We start from the raw sequence: 17,747 nt of genomic DNA, 5'->3' as shown, positions 1-17,747 counted from the left end.
TGTTGTTACTTCTTGTTTCATACAACAATTGTAGCGACTTGATCACTGAGTTTTGCAGTTTTCTGCTGTAGGCGGACTGTTTGTCGTCGAGTGAATAATGTGCATGCGCAGTTTTTCTTGGGGAAACATTCTAACTACGCATGCTTATGCAGCAGGTTCTTGGTCAGAAAGCGTAACGGTCATACATACAAACAAGTAGAATAATAGTATAGATGTTTCTTAAGTCTGAAGGAATAAGTTGTTTTGAATCTTGCCTAAATATTCCATAAATATTAATGTCAAAGTTTAGAAGTTATTGCAAAGGAATTTTTATAGCCTTTAGCACCTGTCTAAGCTGAGAAACACCTCCAGCCGCCATGTCTGGTTTACAGGTCACTTCCACAGGTGCATACTCTCCCTGGTCATTCAATTCATGAATCTCCACCCATAATTCTATCTTCCTGGTCAGCTCTGCCCACCTAAGTGGCAGAATGTGAAAATATACGGAAAATTATCAATAGCTGGAAAACAAAGGTTAGGTATTTACATCATACACTGAATTGAAATAGCCATTTGATTTGCACAACTCATCATCTTTTTTGTACAGCTGATGATGTCAAGTTACTAATTACTAATATTTTCATTTTCATTGCATAACATCTAACATCAAACACAATATAAAAAATATTAACTACACTTAAAAAAAAATGAACAAAATTTATTGCAAAAGCCATTATAAAAGTGAACTTTTTTCTAAAAAGCTTAATTGAGTTCAAAAATATTAGTTAAAAAAGCATTCTCCCTTTTCAAGCAAACAGTCTGGAAAAAAAAAGAAGACAAAATACACAGATGCTCTGTGTTTGACTTACACACATGTATATCTCATTATTTACATTCAAATTTTCTAAGAAATAGAAATGCATTAATTATAATATAATTTAAAATCCTCATTGGGAACAACTACTGACCTGTCTGCTAGTGATCTTGACCACTGCAACTGTGCATCTATTTCCCATCCTGACCTGGCCGAGCTGAAGCCACCACTACGGTGACCCCAGACCTCTATGGACAAAGCTCCTTCGACACAGTGTTCAACAAACTCTTCTGTTATGTTGATTGTGAACTCCTGTCGTGATAACATTACTAACCGATGTTAATAAAATACAAACAAAATTGCATGAATAAGGCTTTAATAAAAAATGTCTCTCAGGGAGTAAAATTTGAAAAATCCCTAAATGACTATTTTTTTCAGTTTAATAGACTACTAATTATTAAAGTCATCAAAAGATTACTCATGGGTAAATTCATGGAGGTTAAACACATAACTCTTAGTCAAAAATTAACTGGTATTATTCTTATTCTAAGCAATATTCTTTCTGTTAATTGAAAATGTAAAAAAAATTCAAACCATAGCTTAGAAGAATACTGAATACTTTAAGAATACTAAATAATCTGAATACTTTAAATGGTCTACCATTTAACCAAAGTTATCAAAAATGTCCATTACTTAACCGTTAACTTTCTTACAACAAAATCACAAAATGTAAAGCAACAGAAGATTTTATTATTACCTTTTCATGATCAAATAAGAACATCATTTTGTCCCTGCTTTTACGGGTAATGGGTTTATCAGGGTTTACTACAGGAGGAACAACAACAGAGTCATGATGACCCCAGAAAGTATACTGACAAAAGACAAAGTTGGACAGGGATGGTGGAAGTCCAGATGCTGATTTGATGGCTACCTAAATAGTTATAGATAGAAGAAAGTTAAAAATATTATACAAAGTTTTCTCACATTAAACTGAATTGATAGTTCTGTATGATAAATTTGTTAAAATTCACCTGGTTTACTTAAAAAGGAAAAATTTATATCTCAATAATACTGTTAATGTTTTTTACAAATATTTCTTTATTGGTTATATATTATGTATTTCCAAAGAGAAAGTGCAAAACAGCATCTTGATTGCATCCTAAGTCAAAATTCCAGTTATGCAAGTCGTTTACAATATATCAATTATCATGATGTACAATACCTTTTATTGGTGAAGCATGACATTACAATAAAATTGTTAATAACGTGTTAAAGATCCATCTATACTGGTCCTATACCATGGATTTCCAGTAAGAAAAAGTATAATAACATCTTGACTACACACCAAGAGCCTTGTTTGAAATGCTATTTTTATCAGTTATTCAGAATACGGTATATGACGTCCTATGTTAGTGAAGTAGTTTGGAGCACGGTAATAAATAAAAGAACCAAATATTAAGTTCAAAAAAGTTATGAAATGTGGAGCAAAATAGCTAAAGATTATACAAAATTAACACCTTATTAGGCTTATAAATGTATTTAAAAGCATTCAAGCTTTCTGAAAACAAGGAGAATAGAAAGTTAAATAAAAATATTTGTATCTTTCCATACAATAAAAATTGACAGTGATAAAAATTGCACACTCACTCTGACAACAATCTGTCTTTTTGCTGAGAAGTCCTCCCCATCTTCACTGATCGTGCTTACATCCAACAAGGACCCTCTAACACTGTCTCTGTCTGACCATCCAGCATCTCCTATCCTTTCTGGTATAGATCCTGCTACCCTACCAATCTGAACGTGAAGTCGTCCAGCAACCTAAGACAAGACATGAAATTTCGTCATTTTCCATGTCATCGCTAAGTCAACATCAGAACACAAATTGAAGAAAACAGTATAAATCTACTTAACTTCTGCATACTTGTGTATAAAAGACATTATAATACTAGTCAACCTTATAACAAACTCAAGACTGAAGACACTATTTTATTTGTAAATATTAAACAAAATCCACATAGATTTAGATGAAAAAACTTTGATCCAAAAATTAAATACAACTGTGTAGTTTAAAATAAAAATACTTAAATTTTCAATTTAATATTCAGTCATTAAGTTTCATAACATAACATTTTTTTTTGTTTTTGTTTGATTTGAAAAACCAAACATTGTTATAAAACATTTTTTAAGTTACCTCCCCCTGTTGGCTGATGATTGGAACATGATAGTTCAACAACACATCGTGGAACAGGACTTCTAAAAATACGTTCCCCACACCAATGAGATTGTGGTTTTCCTGAGTTTCGTAGAATGGGTCTATTCTTTTAGGAAGGACTGCATCCTACAGATATTGTAAAGAAATGTGGTTTGAAACAAAAACTGAACAACACTAGCTAGTAATTACATAAATTTGAAAAAATAACTTAGTTTTAAGTAAAATATCAAGTGACTATAATGGGAAAGAACAAACTTTGTTCAGTAGTTTAAATTTTTACAGATAATATATTAATCAGTATGATACACTTTCACTCATCAATATTATATCATTTTGTTTTGATTCTCTACAATAAAATAAAATATGCTATGTATCCGTTTGAAATATTTAAGCCATTCTAATCTCAATTTTCCACATACTTTTTTTAAAATCTATTAAATGTACTTCCTTTTTTCTATTACTTAAAGTCAAAACAGATTAAAAATTGTCTCAACTATGTTTCGTTTCAAAGTTTTGCTGATTCAAGCCCACTTTGTAGTTAATAGTTTTAAGACAAAAAGTTTGGAATGCACAAAATCAAGATATTTTCTCGCATAACTTGTAAGCCAAGGATAACTATGGAGAGGAGATGGCTGGTGAGAAAAGAACATTATAATTTTTATGGTAAAGAAGCATTAGAAAGTTACAAATAAAATATTGTCTTGTTTGAAAGTTTAGGGTGTGAGGCTCCGACTATGATACATATAGTACAGCATCAAAAACACAAGTAAGGACTCTCGGCAAAACTATTTTCATATAAAATGAACATTAATGATCCAAGATTTTTGTTTTCCTACCTTTAAGGGTTTATCTTTTTCTTTGCTTTCTTCGTACATGTCTCTCATGTCTATTAACTTGTTTTCAAGCTTTTCCATTGACCAGATCTGATTCCATTTATTGATTCTTTTCACCAGAATAGCTGGTTCACTCACAAAAGCTCCCCGCTAAATAAAGTATCACACTATTCACTGACAACAGTTCTAATAAAATATTGATTGATTGAATCATTAAGAAACAAATGCATTCAGCTTAGATATTTTCTGAAGCTTAAACATCCACTTGAAGTAAATCTCAATTAATAATAGTTTGTTTGTTTGTTTTTGAAAGCTACACGAAGGCTATCTGCGCTAGCCGTCCCTAATTTAGCAGTGTAAGACTAGAGGGAAGGCAGCTAGTCATCACCACCCACCGCCAAATCTTGGGCTAATCTTTTACCAAGAATAGTGGGATTGACCATCACATTATAATGCCCCCACGGCTGAAAGGGCGAGTATGTTTGGTGTGAGACGGGGACTCGAACCCACGACCCGCAGATTGCGAGTCGAGTGCCTTAACCACCTGGTCATGCAGAGCCAATTAATAATAAAGAACATAGCGATACCCAGCAACATGTAAAGCTTACATACTAAAATTGAAAAAAAAGTACTTAAATTCAGCATTTATACTTGTGCAAAAAAAAAGTATAAAATAAGTAGCTCTTATTAAAGTTATCTCAAGTTTCTTGTATTGACTTGTTCTGGCACAACGTCTGCAAGAAAAGTTTATCTTTCATTAAATAAGAACAAAAATATTCTGTCACTCTCAACTGGTCCAACCACTTCAATACACTTTGTCTCATCAGTCTAGTAGGCCATCACTAGAGCCAATGCTGTCCAGAATACTAAATAAACACTTCAAACGAGGCTTAGTAAAACAATCTCTAAGATTTTAGATTTAGAATTGAATCATTCACCAAATTTAACTAAAAACAATTTAAAGATGTAAAAGAAACATTCTTACCTTACGATTAGGACTGAGATTTGCAGCCGGGATCTGAAGGGTTACTTTGATTTTAGATTTAGAATTGAATCATTCACCAAATTTAACTAAAAACAATTTAAAGATGTAAAAGAAACATTCTTACCTTACGATTAGGACTGAGATTTGCAGCCGGGATCTGAAGGGTTACTTTGAACTCAGTCTTTTTTTCCATTTCCAGAGCCAAAAAATTAGCTTCTCTAACCAAAGCATTGGCCTTAACAATGTCTTCTCTGAGCTTGGCCAAACTTAATTTGAAAACTTCATCCCTAAATATAAAGCAAAATATATTCATTGCTAATTTCTTAAAAAACAAAAACATAATTAAACCTATTTTGATATTACTGTAATATGAATAAGCTAACATAAACTTATATCTAAAAAAAAACATCTTTAACACTATTCCATTCTAAGATAAACTTTACAGAAATGTCTTGTTTTTATGACTGTTCAGTCACAGTCTTTTTAACATTCTAACACTAGCCAAGTATGTTCAGTTTTTGATCAAGTATTATGGTAAAGTTCAGTTTTATGACAACTAAGGTTTATGGTAAAATTAAAATTTCTGACAAATTAACGTATTACGGTTAAGTTTAGTTTCACAAAAACAGAAGTTCCGTTTTTAAATAATGAGAGTTCAGTGTTTGCTGAATTCTAACACGTTAATAATAATAAGAGATTGGAGTTAGAAAAAAAAGTATTTATTTCCTTTTTAGACTAAAAACACAACAACGTTTATGAAAAACGTTTTTTTTTATCGGGAATGAGAAAAAAACTTTCCTTAAAAAAATTGCCAAAAATCAATATACCGAATATACATACATAATTTATTCAAAACTTGAGATATTTTGCTGAAGAATAATAAGAATTATTTTGAATATGAGAGAGACTGCTATGGTATATAAAATCAAAGTTTCATGAATAATACTCTTTTTCCATTTTTTAAAACTAGAATTAATTAAATAATAGTACATTTTTATTTGCCTTCCCTTTGCCCTCGTATCAGTTATTGAAAGACGTGAAATATCATTAAAAAATAACTAATAAAATAATTTTTACCTTTCTTTTGCCCATCTTTCCATTCTAGACTGAACAATGGAGCTGGAGCCAGTAGGAGTAATCTTACCTAATCCTAATGGATCAAACGGTGAATAAGGAGAATATGGTGTAGTGGGCGACATCTGGTTTCGTAGCATCTGCAGTTGTTTCTCATACATTTGTCGCTGCTTTTGAAGAGCATCTATGTGTAAGACACGATCATCTCTTAGAAATGGAAGTTCATGTAACAAAAATGTATTATAGTCTGGAATTACAGGACTTACAATAATGTGTTCATAAAAAATTTGAAATGATGAAAAACCAGTTGTTTCTCATACATTTGTCCTTGCTTTTGAAGAGCACCTATGTGTAAGACAACAGGAAACTTAAGCAAAAAATTAATATTCTTGTCTGAAGTTGGTTTTCCACAAAATAAATTTGTGGAATTTGTTAAGAAGAAGAAAAATTTACTCTTGGCCAGGGCATCATTTTTTTCTTGTTTGTTATAACAGTTTTGAATAATTTAATCGTGTCTTACACATAGGTGCTCTTCAAAAGCAAGGACAAATGTATGAGAAACAACTGGTTTTTTATCATTTCAAATTTTTTATGAACACATTATTGTAAGTCCTGTAATTCCAGACTATAATACATTTTTTTTACATGAACTTCCATTTCTAAGAGATGATCGTCTCTTACACATAGGTGCTTTTCAAAAGCAGCGACAAATGTATGAGAAACAACTGGTTTTTCATCATTTCAAATTTTTTATGAACACATTATTGTAAGTCCTGTAATTCCAGACTATAATACATTTTTGTTACATGAACTTCCATTTCTAAGAGATGATCGTGACACATGAAATGGCAGGAATCCTTGAAGTATGTGATTTGAATAGTTCACAACTTTTTAATTATAGATTATAAATTCTGTTTTGAACTGTCTTCAGATAAAAAGTTCACTTAAATTTCTTTCATTTTTTTATGTCAGAAGTAAACGTTTATTAGAGTTTCTTCTCAAAGAAACATTTTGATTCATTCCATTAAATGAAATAAAATATATAAAACATTATACTGTAAATAATGATTTATAAACGTATTGTGAACACTGTGACATTAATCATCTGTAGCCTAGTGGGTAGTGTCTTCTGTTTATTGGTGTAGCTACCCTCTTGACTTAAAAATCAAACTTGAATTCCAATGTTGTTGTTTTTTGTATTTATATATAAATTTCATTACCAATCTCTGAAGAGTCTACTCTAAGACTCACTTTTTGTATTCTATACTTGCACATAGCTCACATGCTTCCTCATCATGCACTGCCACTAAATATAATTTTATAGTTTTTTGAATAAGTATTGACAATTGTGAAAACAAACAAGAACAAAAATTATGAAGAAACTGATTTGGAAGGTTATTAAAAAACTTGAGTGCTAGCAACAAAGCACAAAGTATCTAGTATAACATGTTAACAAACAAGAATAAAGTATCCAGTATAGCATGCTAACAAACAAGAACAAAGTATCTAGTATAGCATGCTAACAAACAAGAATCAAGTATCCAGTATAGCATGCTAACAAACACGAACAAAATATCTAGTATAGCATGCTAACAAACAAGAACAAGTATCTAGTATAGTACGCTAACATGCTAACAAACAAGAACAAAGTATCTAGTATAGCATACTAACAAACAAGAATCAAGTATCTAGTATAGCATGCTAACAAACAATAATCAAGTATCTAGTATAGTATGCTAACAAACAAGAACAAAGTATCTAGTATAGCATGCTAACAAACAAGAATCAAGTATCCAGTATAGCATGCTAACAAATAAGAACAAAGTATCTAGTATAGCATGCTAACAAACAAGAATCAAATATCTAGTATAGCATGCTAACAAACAAGAATCAAGTATCTAGTATAGCATGCTAACAAATAAGAATCAAGTATCTAGTATAGCATGCTAACAAACAAGAACAAAGTATCTAGTATAGCATGCTAACAAACAAGAATCAAGTATTTTTACATATATATATGTATGAATTCACAGCTTTGAAAAGTCAGAAAGATTTAATTCATTGTGACATGTTTTTTTAGAGTAAATTAAAACATTTACCTTTGTTGTAAGTTTCAATTATTGCTTTTAATGTCGTTCTACATTTTATTTTCCAAAATTTTCCAATAATGTTTTTATTCATTAAAAATCTAAATTTTATCTTTGTTATAATTCACAAAACAGCACACACAGTACCACTGTTTTTATGATCACCAGAGTACAATAAAAATAACTTTTTAATGTATCAAAATTATAGACAAGCCAACTTTTTTAAACTGTTAATCAGAAGGTTTAATATATGTAAAAGTTTTAAACCCAGTTTATACTCATTTAGACATACTTTGTTCTCATTTCTTTTGCCCATTCAAGCAGATACTCAATCAATAAAACCTTATGTAAAAATGAACTAATAAACAGTGGCATTGTATGCAAAAAATAACTTTACACAATTGAGTGCAAAATGATCTAACTAAGCCTAACTCATCTTATTAAATTAAAATACTTTTTCTCTTCATAGTACACTGTAACGTCATAATTAAAATGAAGTATAAGTTATGAAAAAATATTTAAAAGAAGAAAGAGGGCTTAACCATCGTGAAAGTTGTTCACAAACTTATTTTCTCCTAGCAACAAATCACCAAGTTAAGCTTTTATAACTTTGTTCCCATCTATGTGAGCCACTACTGAACTGGAAGCCAAATCACCTTGCATAGTTGAAAACAACAACAAAAAAGAGCTTTCATATAATATTTAGATCACTGGTACATGATTTTTCAAAGCTAAGATATAGGCAATTACATCATACCATGAGAACCAAAGTTAAGAACCAGTTATTGGTTAAAACTACATTTGTACTGAAGTTACAAGGTTCAAATTAGTGATATTTGTTACCTGTTTCTGCTTTCTTCCTAGATGGCTATGAGTTACATATTATGCTCAGACAAAAAGTCAGGAAATTCACTAACTCCAATGTTTTCCTTTGGAGGTCAACGAAATTAACCCAAAATCAAAATTTGTTTTTGTTGTTATTTATAAAATTAAATAAATAAAACAATTTATTAAATAAATTTAAACTCTGAAGTTTTTTCTATTTGTAGAAGAATGACCACAAATATATTTTTTATAACTTTTGTAACTTAGTGGTCCATTTTTGCATGCTCTAAGTGTAGGGTAGACCCAGCCATATGTCAAAGGGCTAAGCAACTCCAAAGTGTGTTGTTTTAAACCTCATCTGCACCAGGTTATCCAAGGTAGATATTACTTGTAACTATATTTCGGAAGTAGTACAAAACAAAACTAGAAAAAAAGTCCAGAAAAATACTTAAAAACGTTAACAAATGTTTCCTGAGAAAACAAAACTGAAACCCATGTCATCAAATACACGACTGATTTTGCTGTATACACATAGCAAGTTGATCATGTGAGAACTGATTGCTAACTTTAGAAATGAGGAATAATATAATAATTTACAACTTAAATGCATACCATGAAAGTGTTAACAAATATTAAGCTTTAATAACATCTGGGAATAAACATTACTACATTGATTTATTATAAAATTTAAGAGATGCATACTCATATTTCTCTACACTAAACCAGTACTTCCCAAACTGTTAACAAATATTAAGCTTTAATAACATCTGGGAATAAACATTACTACATTGATTTATTATAAAATTTAAGAGATGCATACTCATACTTCTCTACACTAAACCAGTACTTCACAAACTGTGTGCCGCAGAATTTTTATTTAGTATTGTAGACTTATTATCAATTTAATACATTTTTAAAATTTAAAATTTGATTTTCTCCTTGATACAAAGTATAACAGTAATTTCTGCCTGTCTTAGTCGGGGAGTGCCACTTTAAACTCTAGTCAAGCTATGTTTTACATGGGAAGCACTGCACCATACACCTGCTAAGACAAGCCTGAAGTTATTTAAACTGTACTCAAGCTATGTTTTACATGGGAAGAAGGCACTAAACATCTGCTAAGACTGAAGTTATTTAAACTGTACTCAAGCTATGTTTTACATGGGAAGCACTGCACCAAACACCTGCTAAGACTTAAGTTATATAAACTGTACTCAAACTATGTTTTACATGGGAAGCACTGCAAAACACCTGCTAAGACAGGCCTGAAGTTATTTAAACTGTACTCAAGCTATGGTTTACATGGGAAGCACTGCACTAAACACCTGCTAAGACAGGCCTGAAGTTATTTAAACTGCTGTACTCAAGCTATGTTTTAAATGCTACTTATATTATGCAACATATTTTTTGTGGCTTCATAAACTTACTGTGCTTATCTTCTTCATGCTGTCTTTCTAATGCTTCCATAGCTGTCTGTATTGGGTCATTACTGAGCTCTTTCATCATAAGTTCCTCTCGGGCAAAATCATAGTCAATAGGTCTCTCTGGTTCATCAGGACTAGTAAGTGCTTTATATTCAAAAGAATTGTCTTCATTAACTTAAAAAAAAACACATTCATTTGAAGAAATACACACCTCACAGAGTATTTCACTTTCAAATGAAGGATAAAATAACTTCACTTTAAGAAACAAATTGATTTACAGCATTTCAGCAAAAATTACCCTAATACTTTTTTTTCTAGTGTTGTTTGTATTAAGTGCATTTTTCCAGTGAAATTTTTAAAAAGTGCTGAAAATAAATGCAAGTTTGAAGTCTAATTGACACTGATCTTTCCAGATGACAAAATGGAAAAGTAACAGGGCGACAATAAAACCTACAAACACCTTTCACTGTCAACAGAAAAGAAGTGCACATGGAAATGGCGAGGTTTGTTTGAAATGGTGTGGTTTGTTTAGAAGCGATAGACTTGAGAGAAAGTAGCTAGTCAATAACACACTCCTACTGCCAACTCTTGGGATACTTTTTACCAATGAATAGTGGGATTGACTGTCATTTTATAACATCCCCATTGCTGAAAGGACAAGTATGTTCAATGACGAGATTCAATTCCCACTGTCAACTCTTGGGCTACTCTTTTACCAATGACTGTCACATTATAATACCTCTTAGCTGAAAAGGGAAACAGGTTCAGTAATGGGGATTCAAACCCATGACCAGCAGATTGCGAGTCGAGCACCCTAAGCACCAGGCCTCACATGGAAGTACGTACCCACTAGATACTACATTGTACAACTATTTTACAATAGCATTGTTAACTTTAATGGTAAGACTATTAATTTTCATGTAACATTTTCAATAGTACACATGTGCACCAAAATTCTTGTTGAAGTAACTTTAGTAAAGAAACTGAGAATAAAAGGATAAAGTAATTTAAAAAAAGAAGCTATGTTTAAAATACCTTAAAGAACATTTGAGTAACAGTGAAAAAATCAGACAGAAGACATTGACTGTTTTTGTATTAAAGCTGATGTACAAGATGAATAAAAACAGATTGAATGTTATAAACAAATCTGATTGGTTAACAATCAGAACCTAATGATTGTTTGTTACAAAATAAACTTGCTATTTTGTGATTACTAGCTGCAAAAGGTCAGTTTGAAACACTCACCTGTTGATCAAATTTTTTCCATTTAACTGGTAAACATTTAGTCTTAACAAACACATTTGAACAGTTCATTTTATCCCATTAAAACTATCATTTTATTAAAATTATCATCAACAACCCTTGAAAATAAAACAATATGATAGGAGACATTGTTTAATCAAACAGAAAACTCTGGATTACGTATATATCTTTAAATTTGTAGAAAGGAAACCAAAAATTAATGGATTTCAAAATCTTAGAGATAAAAAGGGTTGTTAATAAATATTAAATAAAATTTCTGATCAAAAGCAAGTACACTAAATAGATTAGAATCAAAATTCAAATTAGATATTAATGAAGCTAATTCTATATAATAAACCAACTAAAAGTATTAATCAGAAAACTAAAGATTACAGATTACAATGCACTGAAACGTCATTTGATTATCCTCACTGTTAATAACATATCTGGTTATCCTCACTGTTAACAATATATTTGGTTATCCTCACTGTTAACAATATATCTGGTTATCCTCATTGTTAACAATATATTTGGTTATCCTCACTGTTAACAATATATTTGGTTATCCTCATTGTTAACAACATATTTGGTTATCCTCACTGTTAACAATATATTTGGTTATCCTCACTGTTAACAATATATTTGGTTATCCTCATTGTTCAGAACATATTTGGTTATCCTCACTGTTAACAATATATTTGGTTATCCTCACTGTTAACAATATATCTGGTTATCCTCACTGTTAACGATATACCTGGTTATCCTCACTGTTAACGATATATCTGGTTATCCTCACTGTTAACGATATATCTGGTTATCCTCACTGTTAACAATATATCTGGTTATTCTCACTGTTAACGATATATCTGGTTATCCTCACTGTTAACAATATATTTGGCCATAATTAACATGTGCATGAAAAATAAGGCTTACTTGCAGATTTAGGGCAATTGACTCTAAAGAAATGGTTATTTCCCCACAAAACTCTGTCTCCATGCCTCAACTGCGTTTTGGTTGTTATCACAGACCCATTCACACAGGTTCTGCAAAAAGAAAAAAAAAGCTTTGACCTACATCTTTATTTACAATCAATGAAGGTTTTTAGAAATACTGTTTTATAAGTTTAACTTTTTTTAAATTATAGGAAATGGAATGAGAAGAAATCAAAGATTTTACTTTAACAACGAAATTAACAGGCTATACTCCTTTTAACATATGTTAATAAATAATGAAAAACGTGTGTGTGTTGTATTGAGTGGCAACAAATGGCTGTACACTTTTTAAAGTATTATAATTTTTACCTCTTCCACACAGCCACTTTCAAGTTCAGTGCCAATCTGTACATATATTTGTAATTTATCAAACATGCTATATTGCTTCCCTTGGGCAATCTTCAGATCAGCATATTTTGCTGGAAAGAACAGATGCCAACTACACAATCAGTTAAACATAAGAAATTTTCCAGCATGTCCAGAAATGTAAGTCTAGTGGCTCAGCTACTAAAGTGACAGCAGCTTTGCTTTTAACAGGACATCAGATGCTCCTGTGCCCTTGGATCACATATGGCATTGCTTAATAGCATTGTCGATGGTGCACGTATAATGTATACTTATTGAAATTAGTTTTGCCTATAAACAAGAGGCTTGAATTCAATGTACCATGTAAGGGTTTATGGACACAATTTTGACATTATCTGTTGATAAAACCTTGGTTTAGGGCAAAACTGGTAATATGGAACAAGCATAGGGTTTTTATACCAATATATATGTAACTTGATGACTTTTTCTGTTCTTACATTATAAATTGTTTACAACCATTTGTTGACACATTACACTATATTAATATTACACCTGGTAATAATCTTATTATAATGGAGTAATATTTTTATAACTAAACAGTATTTTTATAGCTTAGCAGATGACTTTTTCTGTTCTTACATTATAAAATGTTTACAACCATTTGTTGACACATTACACTATATTAATATTACACCTGGTAATAATCTTATTATAATGGAGTAATATTTTTATAACTAAGCAGTATTTTTATAGCTTAGCAATAAATAAAACAATTTAAATTTCCACAAAAATTATATGATTCAGATTTAACCCATAAAAATTACAAACAAAAAGGAGTAAGTTTCAAATATAAAAAATATTTGTTTTTCTTTAGCGAAAATCGTACGAGTGGTGCAACAGAAAAGCAGGGCTGGGCAGTTTCATTGATAACTGTATAACTGTGTCTAAAAACAAATACTTCAATAAAATCTACTCTGTGATGTACTACTGTGATGATAGCTCATTTATAAACTAAAATTTAAATAAAATTCTTTTTCTCATGGATAGTGAACATTACTGAATGTAAAGTATGATTAAATTGTTGTAGAACTGTCAGAGAATTCCAGAAAAGGCTGCAGGCACAATAGCCTTCCACAGGAACTAGCAGTTATACCTGCCCAGAGGGCAGGTATTTCTGTTAGTATTATGAACTGAGGGCGAAGAATATTTTTTGGCAAAAATAAAAAATGTTTATATGTTCTAAAATGGTAAAGGACTTATAATATATGTTGTATGTTTTTAATTACAAAATAATTGCTAGAATAATTTTAACTGACAAACCTTGCTCCCTCCATTGGGCTGAGGAATACCTCCTGATTCTCCTCTATTGTTATGACACAATGCTCTGGCATAATACCTAACCCTGACAGCTGGATGTCTTGCTCAACAGGAGCATCAGGTTGTCCTACAAGTGTTTTCTCCTGTAGGAGTAATCAAATCCCCAAGATAAAACTTCAGAAAAAATATGTTATTAGATGCCTAAAATATATTTCAAATGGTAAGATAAACCTAAACATTTCTATTGATATCAAATAATGTTTAAGTTAAATAAACTTAGTCTATAATGTTATGATTGGAGTTTCAGTAATCATTAACACTTACCACACCAGCTACAAGAACATCAGTAGCAACGAAAATCAAACAAACATGCATTAATCTCTTTCTTTAAGGTGCTTGTTGCCCATTGATGTTTGCATTACTGGTTTTGGACTCTAGAACAAACTAAGGACCTCAAACTTTGATGAAATTATTGAAAGTAACATAAAACAATTCACTTCCAATTAATTATGCAAATTATTTCATTAGTATGCAGCTCAGATTTAGATTATCTAAAAACACAATATCTTGAAAACTAATAACACTACCCAACTAAATTATACATCAATTTAAAGTTTAAGAAAAGTATAAACCTAACACCACAAATGTCAAAGTATCAGAGAAGAAAAGAAAAACAAAAAATTTATTTATTTTCAACACTACAAATGAACTCTCCAATTACAGACCTCTTTTAGTTAGGGTGTAACTTTTTACAACCAATGTTTTGGTTCATTCCTTGCAGTATTTTCCACTTTATTATGGAATGAGTTTGTGACAAAACAATTGATGAAATTTTACCACCAAATAGACTGCGAATTGCCATGAATACTGTTGCTAGAGTGGTTGTTATGTGTAAATTTTAATTTTCAGTTCAGGATTATGATTGTCAACACCATTTTTGAGGGATATGTAGAAGTATTTTGACAAAATGTGTTGAAGAAACTGAAAGTAGACATTTTAAAGTAGAAAATCTTTAATTTTGAAAAAAAGGGTAAAAAAATGGCCTAGAAATACCTCAAATAGTTTTTTTCTTGAACTGGTGTAAATGTTAGAATGCTAAGATCTATTTTTTGTACACTAATCAAAATACAATATTGACACCAAATACTTAGTATAGAGAGATATGCAATATTAATAGAAAAAAACAACAACTTTAAATTAGTTACTTTTGGAGAAACAAAAATCAGTTTACCTTCAAATAGTACACCAGAAGTTCATTAAGTGAAGGGTCAGCATTCAGGTTCACCAAGTAGTACTTATCTTTTTCAACCTTGATACCCGAGGCTTGAACAGAGATTCCCATTTTCTCTAACGCATGTTGTCTTTCCTAGCACGGCCGAAGAAAAGGAACATTGATTTTGTTTTGTTTCTTTTATAAAAAATTTGCTTTTGATTAAAATATTATAACAAATAGTTTCAATGCAGACCAGTCAGCTGAAATAAATTATAAGTTTGGATAATAAAGAAAACAAGCTTCAATTTTAAGCATTTTCTCACTAAACAATCTAAAAGCATTAGAGAATAAATCTGGGAAAACATGATTTTTCTCATCTAATGATACTTTAATGCAAATTTTCATCTTTCTATTTCTAATTGCTATTAAAAAAAAAAATCCTTGAGATCTTATGTTTGTTTGTTGAATTTTGTGCAAAGCTACTCTAGGACTGTCTGTACTAAACATTCCTAATTTTAAACTGACAGACTAGAGGAAAAGCAACCAGTCAACATTAACCAATGCTGACTCATGAGGTTCTTATAATGTGCCATGGATCCACAGTCCAGCACACTAATAATTGGGCCTTACTTAGCCCTTTACTGAGGCCTAGGGATATTACTCATACAACTTTAAGTGCATTGATACATTTTCATGATTCGATTCTTCACAGGCAGTGTCAAGAAGAAGAATGTTGAATTCCAAGTTCTCATGACTAGAGTTGAGGAATAATACAACTACAAAATATGTATTTTTTTTTCTTTTATACATCCAGATTTTGTATTAACAATTGTTTCCAGACAAGGTTTCAACTTTCTGCTTTTCTAAGGAAATTTTTAAAACTGAATTTAGTTTTCTTTCTTATTGTTCATTACTGTTGGCTATCAAGTACAACTCAGTGATTTGTCTTCATTCTTAATTTTGATAATTTCAAACTTTTCAACACTAATGTTCTTATTGTTCATTACTGTTGGCTATCAAGTACAACTCAGTGATTTGTCTTCATTCTTAATTTTGATAATTTCAAACTTTTCAACACTAATGATCTTATTGTTCATTACTGTTGGCTATCAAGTACAGCTCAGTGATTTGTCTTCATTCTTAATTTTGATAATTTCAAATTTCTCAACATTAATGATGACTTTTTCTCATTCACTGTACACAACCTCAAGATGATCAACCAACAAGTGAAACTAGTAAAACAATACATAGACTGACATGAGACAGTGGCACCACCTACAAAATATGAAGTTCAGTTCCAAGAATTTCTATTACAAATTTACATAAAATATTCACCTTTTCCACTGGTTTATTCTCTGTTGTCAACACCTTACATTTATTTTACTACAATGACCAGCTTATCTCAATAATGTCCAAATGCATGGTAGATCAGTAATGGGTTAGGCTAACTCGTTTTTAAAACATGGAATTCACTTACACTCAAGGGTCTCTAAACACACATACCCACAATTCTGTTTCAGTCTTAAAACAATGCCGACTAAACATGTTAAATTAACACCAACAAAATACAACATTCTTTTCTTTCTGTAGTGGATATTCTTTTTGTCAATGGTTTAAAGTTGGAAAAACATTTATTGAAAAAAAGATATTATTACACATATTTATTGTCACTAGATGTCAGTTTTGTGCTTTATAAAATAAAATGTAGCAAAAATAGAATAATTTGAAGAATACCATGTTTTAACCCTTTCCAGACGGGTCATGAGCCAAAGGCCATGTTGTCATGTTTGTTGACTCCACATTCAAAATTTTATTGAACTACTATTTCATGAACTTATGTCAGTAAGTTTGGTATCAAACTGTAGATTATAATTCAAATTTTAGTTTTATACATTATTTAATTTCTTAATTTAAAAGTAAATAGAAAAAAAATACTTAAACATTGATTTTTGTGTGTGTCAAGTGGTATGTTGAATGCAGCACTGGTTCAAATTAGATGTTTGTGATGTCAAAATACTAAGTCTATAGTTTCGCATACGAATTAGGAACTCAAACTACAGATATTGACAAGCTAGAATACAAAATATGAACCTCTTTTCTTTTCTATTTGCTAAGATATTGCTCATGTAATAAATCAAACACAGTGGCACCCCACTCACCTCTTTCTATTTTTGGAAACGCTGCTTTATATACACTTACTTCTATATATAACACCTGAATAATCAATTGAAAGCTCAGAATGTCCCCCTAGTGGCTTTCTTAGCCATTTTCAAGTGTTGTGATACTATCCTATTCTTTCAAAACAAGATTTCAATTAGGTAGGTTGTGTCTTTAGTCTGTTCAAAATTTAATATTTTTTTAGACTGAAATACAGCTTAGTTACTAAGCTTGATAAATTATAGTGGAATTCTATGATATCGATATAGTAATTTATGATATTTTAG

The 17,747-nt window shown here is 30.8% G+C and overlaps 1 protein-coding gene across 1 annotated transcript in view; it reads right to left on the bottom strand.

Moving 5' to 3' along the window:
* The window catches only part of LOC106473257 (kinesin-like protein KIF13A), a gene marked incomplete at both ends in the record, with an annotated part of 51,717 nt that overhangs the window by 16,237 nt on the left and 17,733 nt on the right, over window positions 1-17,747 (bottom strand). The window contains 12 exons of the mRNA XM_013933943.1: window positions 326-458; window positions 948-1,105; window positions 1,551-1,724; window positions 2,441-2,611; window positions 2,985-3,131; window positions 3,842-3,988; window positions 4,948-5,110; window positions 5,901-6,081; window positions 10,237-10,377; window positions 12,409-12,518; window positions 14,094-14,233; window positions 15,322-15,456. Of these exons, the coding sequence (XP_013789397.1) occupies window positions 326-458; window positions 948-1,105; window positions 1,551-1,724; window positions 2,441-2,611; window positions 2,985-3,131; window positions 3,842-3,988; window positions 4,948-5,110; window positions 5,901-6,081; window positions 10,237-10,377; window positions 12,409-12,518; window positions 14,094-14,233; window positions 15,322-15,456 (1,800 nt within the window). The remainder of the gene's footprint in view (window positions 1-325; window positions 459-947; window positions 1,106-1,550; window positions 1,725-2,440; window positions 2,612-2,984; window positions 3,132-3,841; window positions 3,989-4,947; window positions 5,111-5,900; window positions 6,082-10,236; window positions 10,378-12,408; window positions 12,519-14,093; window positions 14,234-15,321; window positions 15,457-17,747) is intronic.

Source organism: Limulus polyphemus, unplaced genomic scaffold, assembly GCF_000517525.1.
Source record: "Limulus polyphemus unplaced genomic scaffold, Limulus_polyphemus-2.1.2 Scaffold6013, whole genome shotgun sequence".
In the NCBI taxonomy this organism is placed as follows: domain Eukaryota; kingdom Metazoa; phylum Arthropoda; class Merostomata; order Xiphosura; family Limulidae; genus Limulus; species Limulus polyphemus.
Note: the sequence above shows the minus strand (reverse complement) of the source record. Positions and strands in the feature narration are given on the sequence as shown.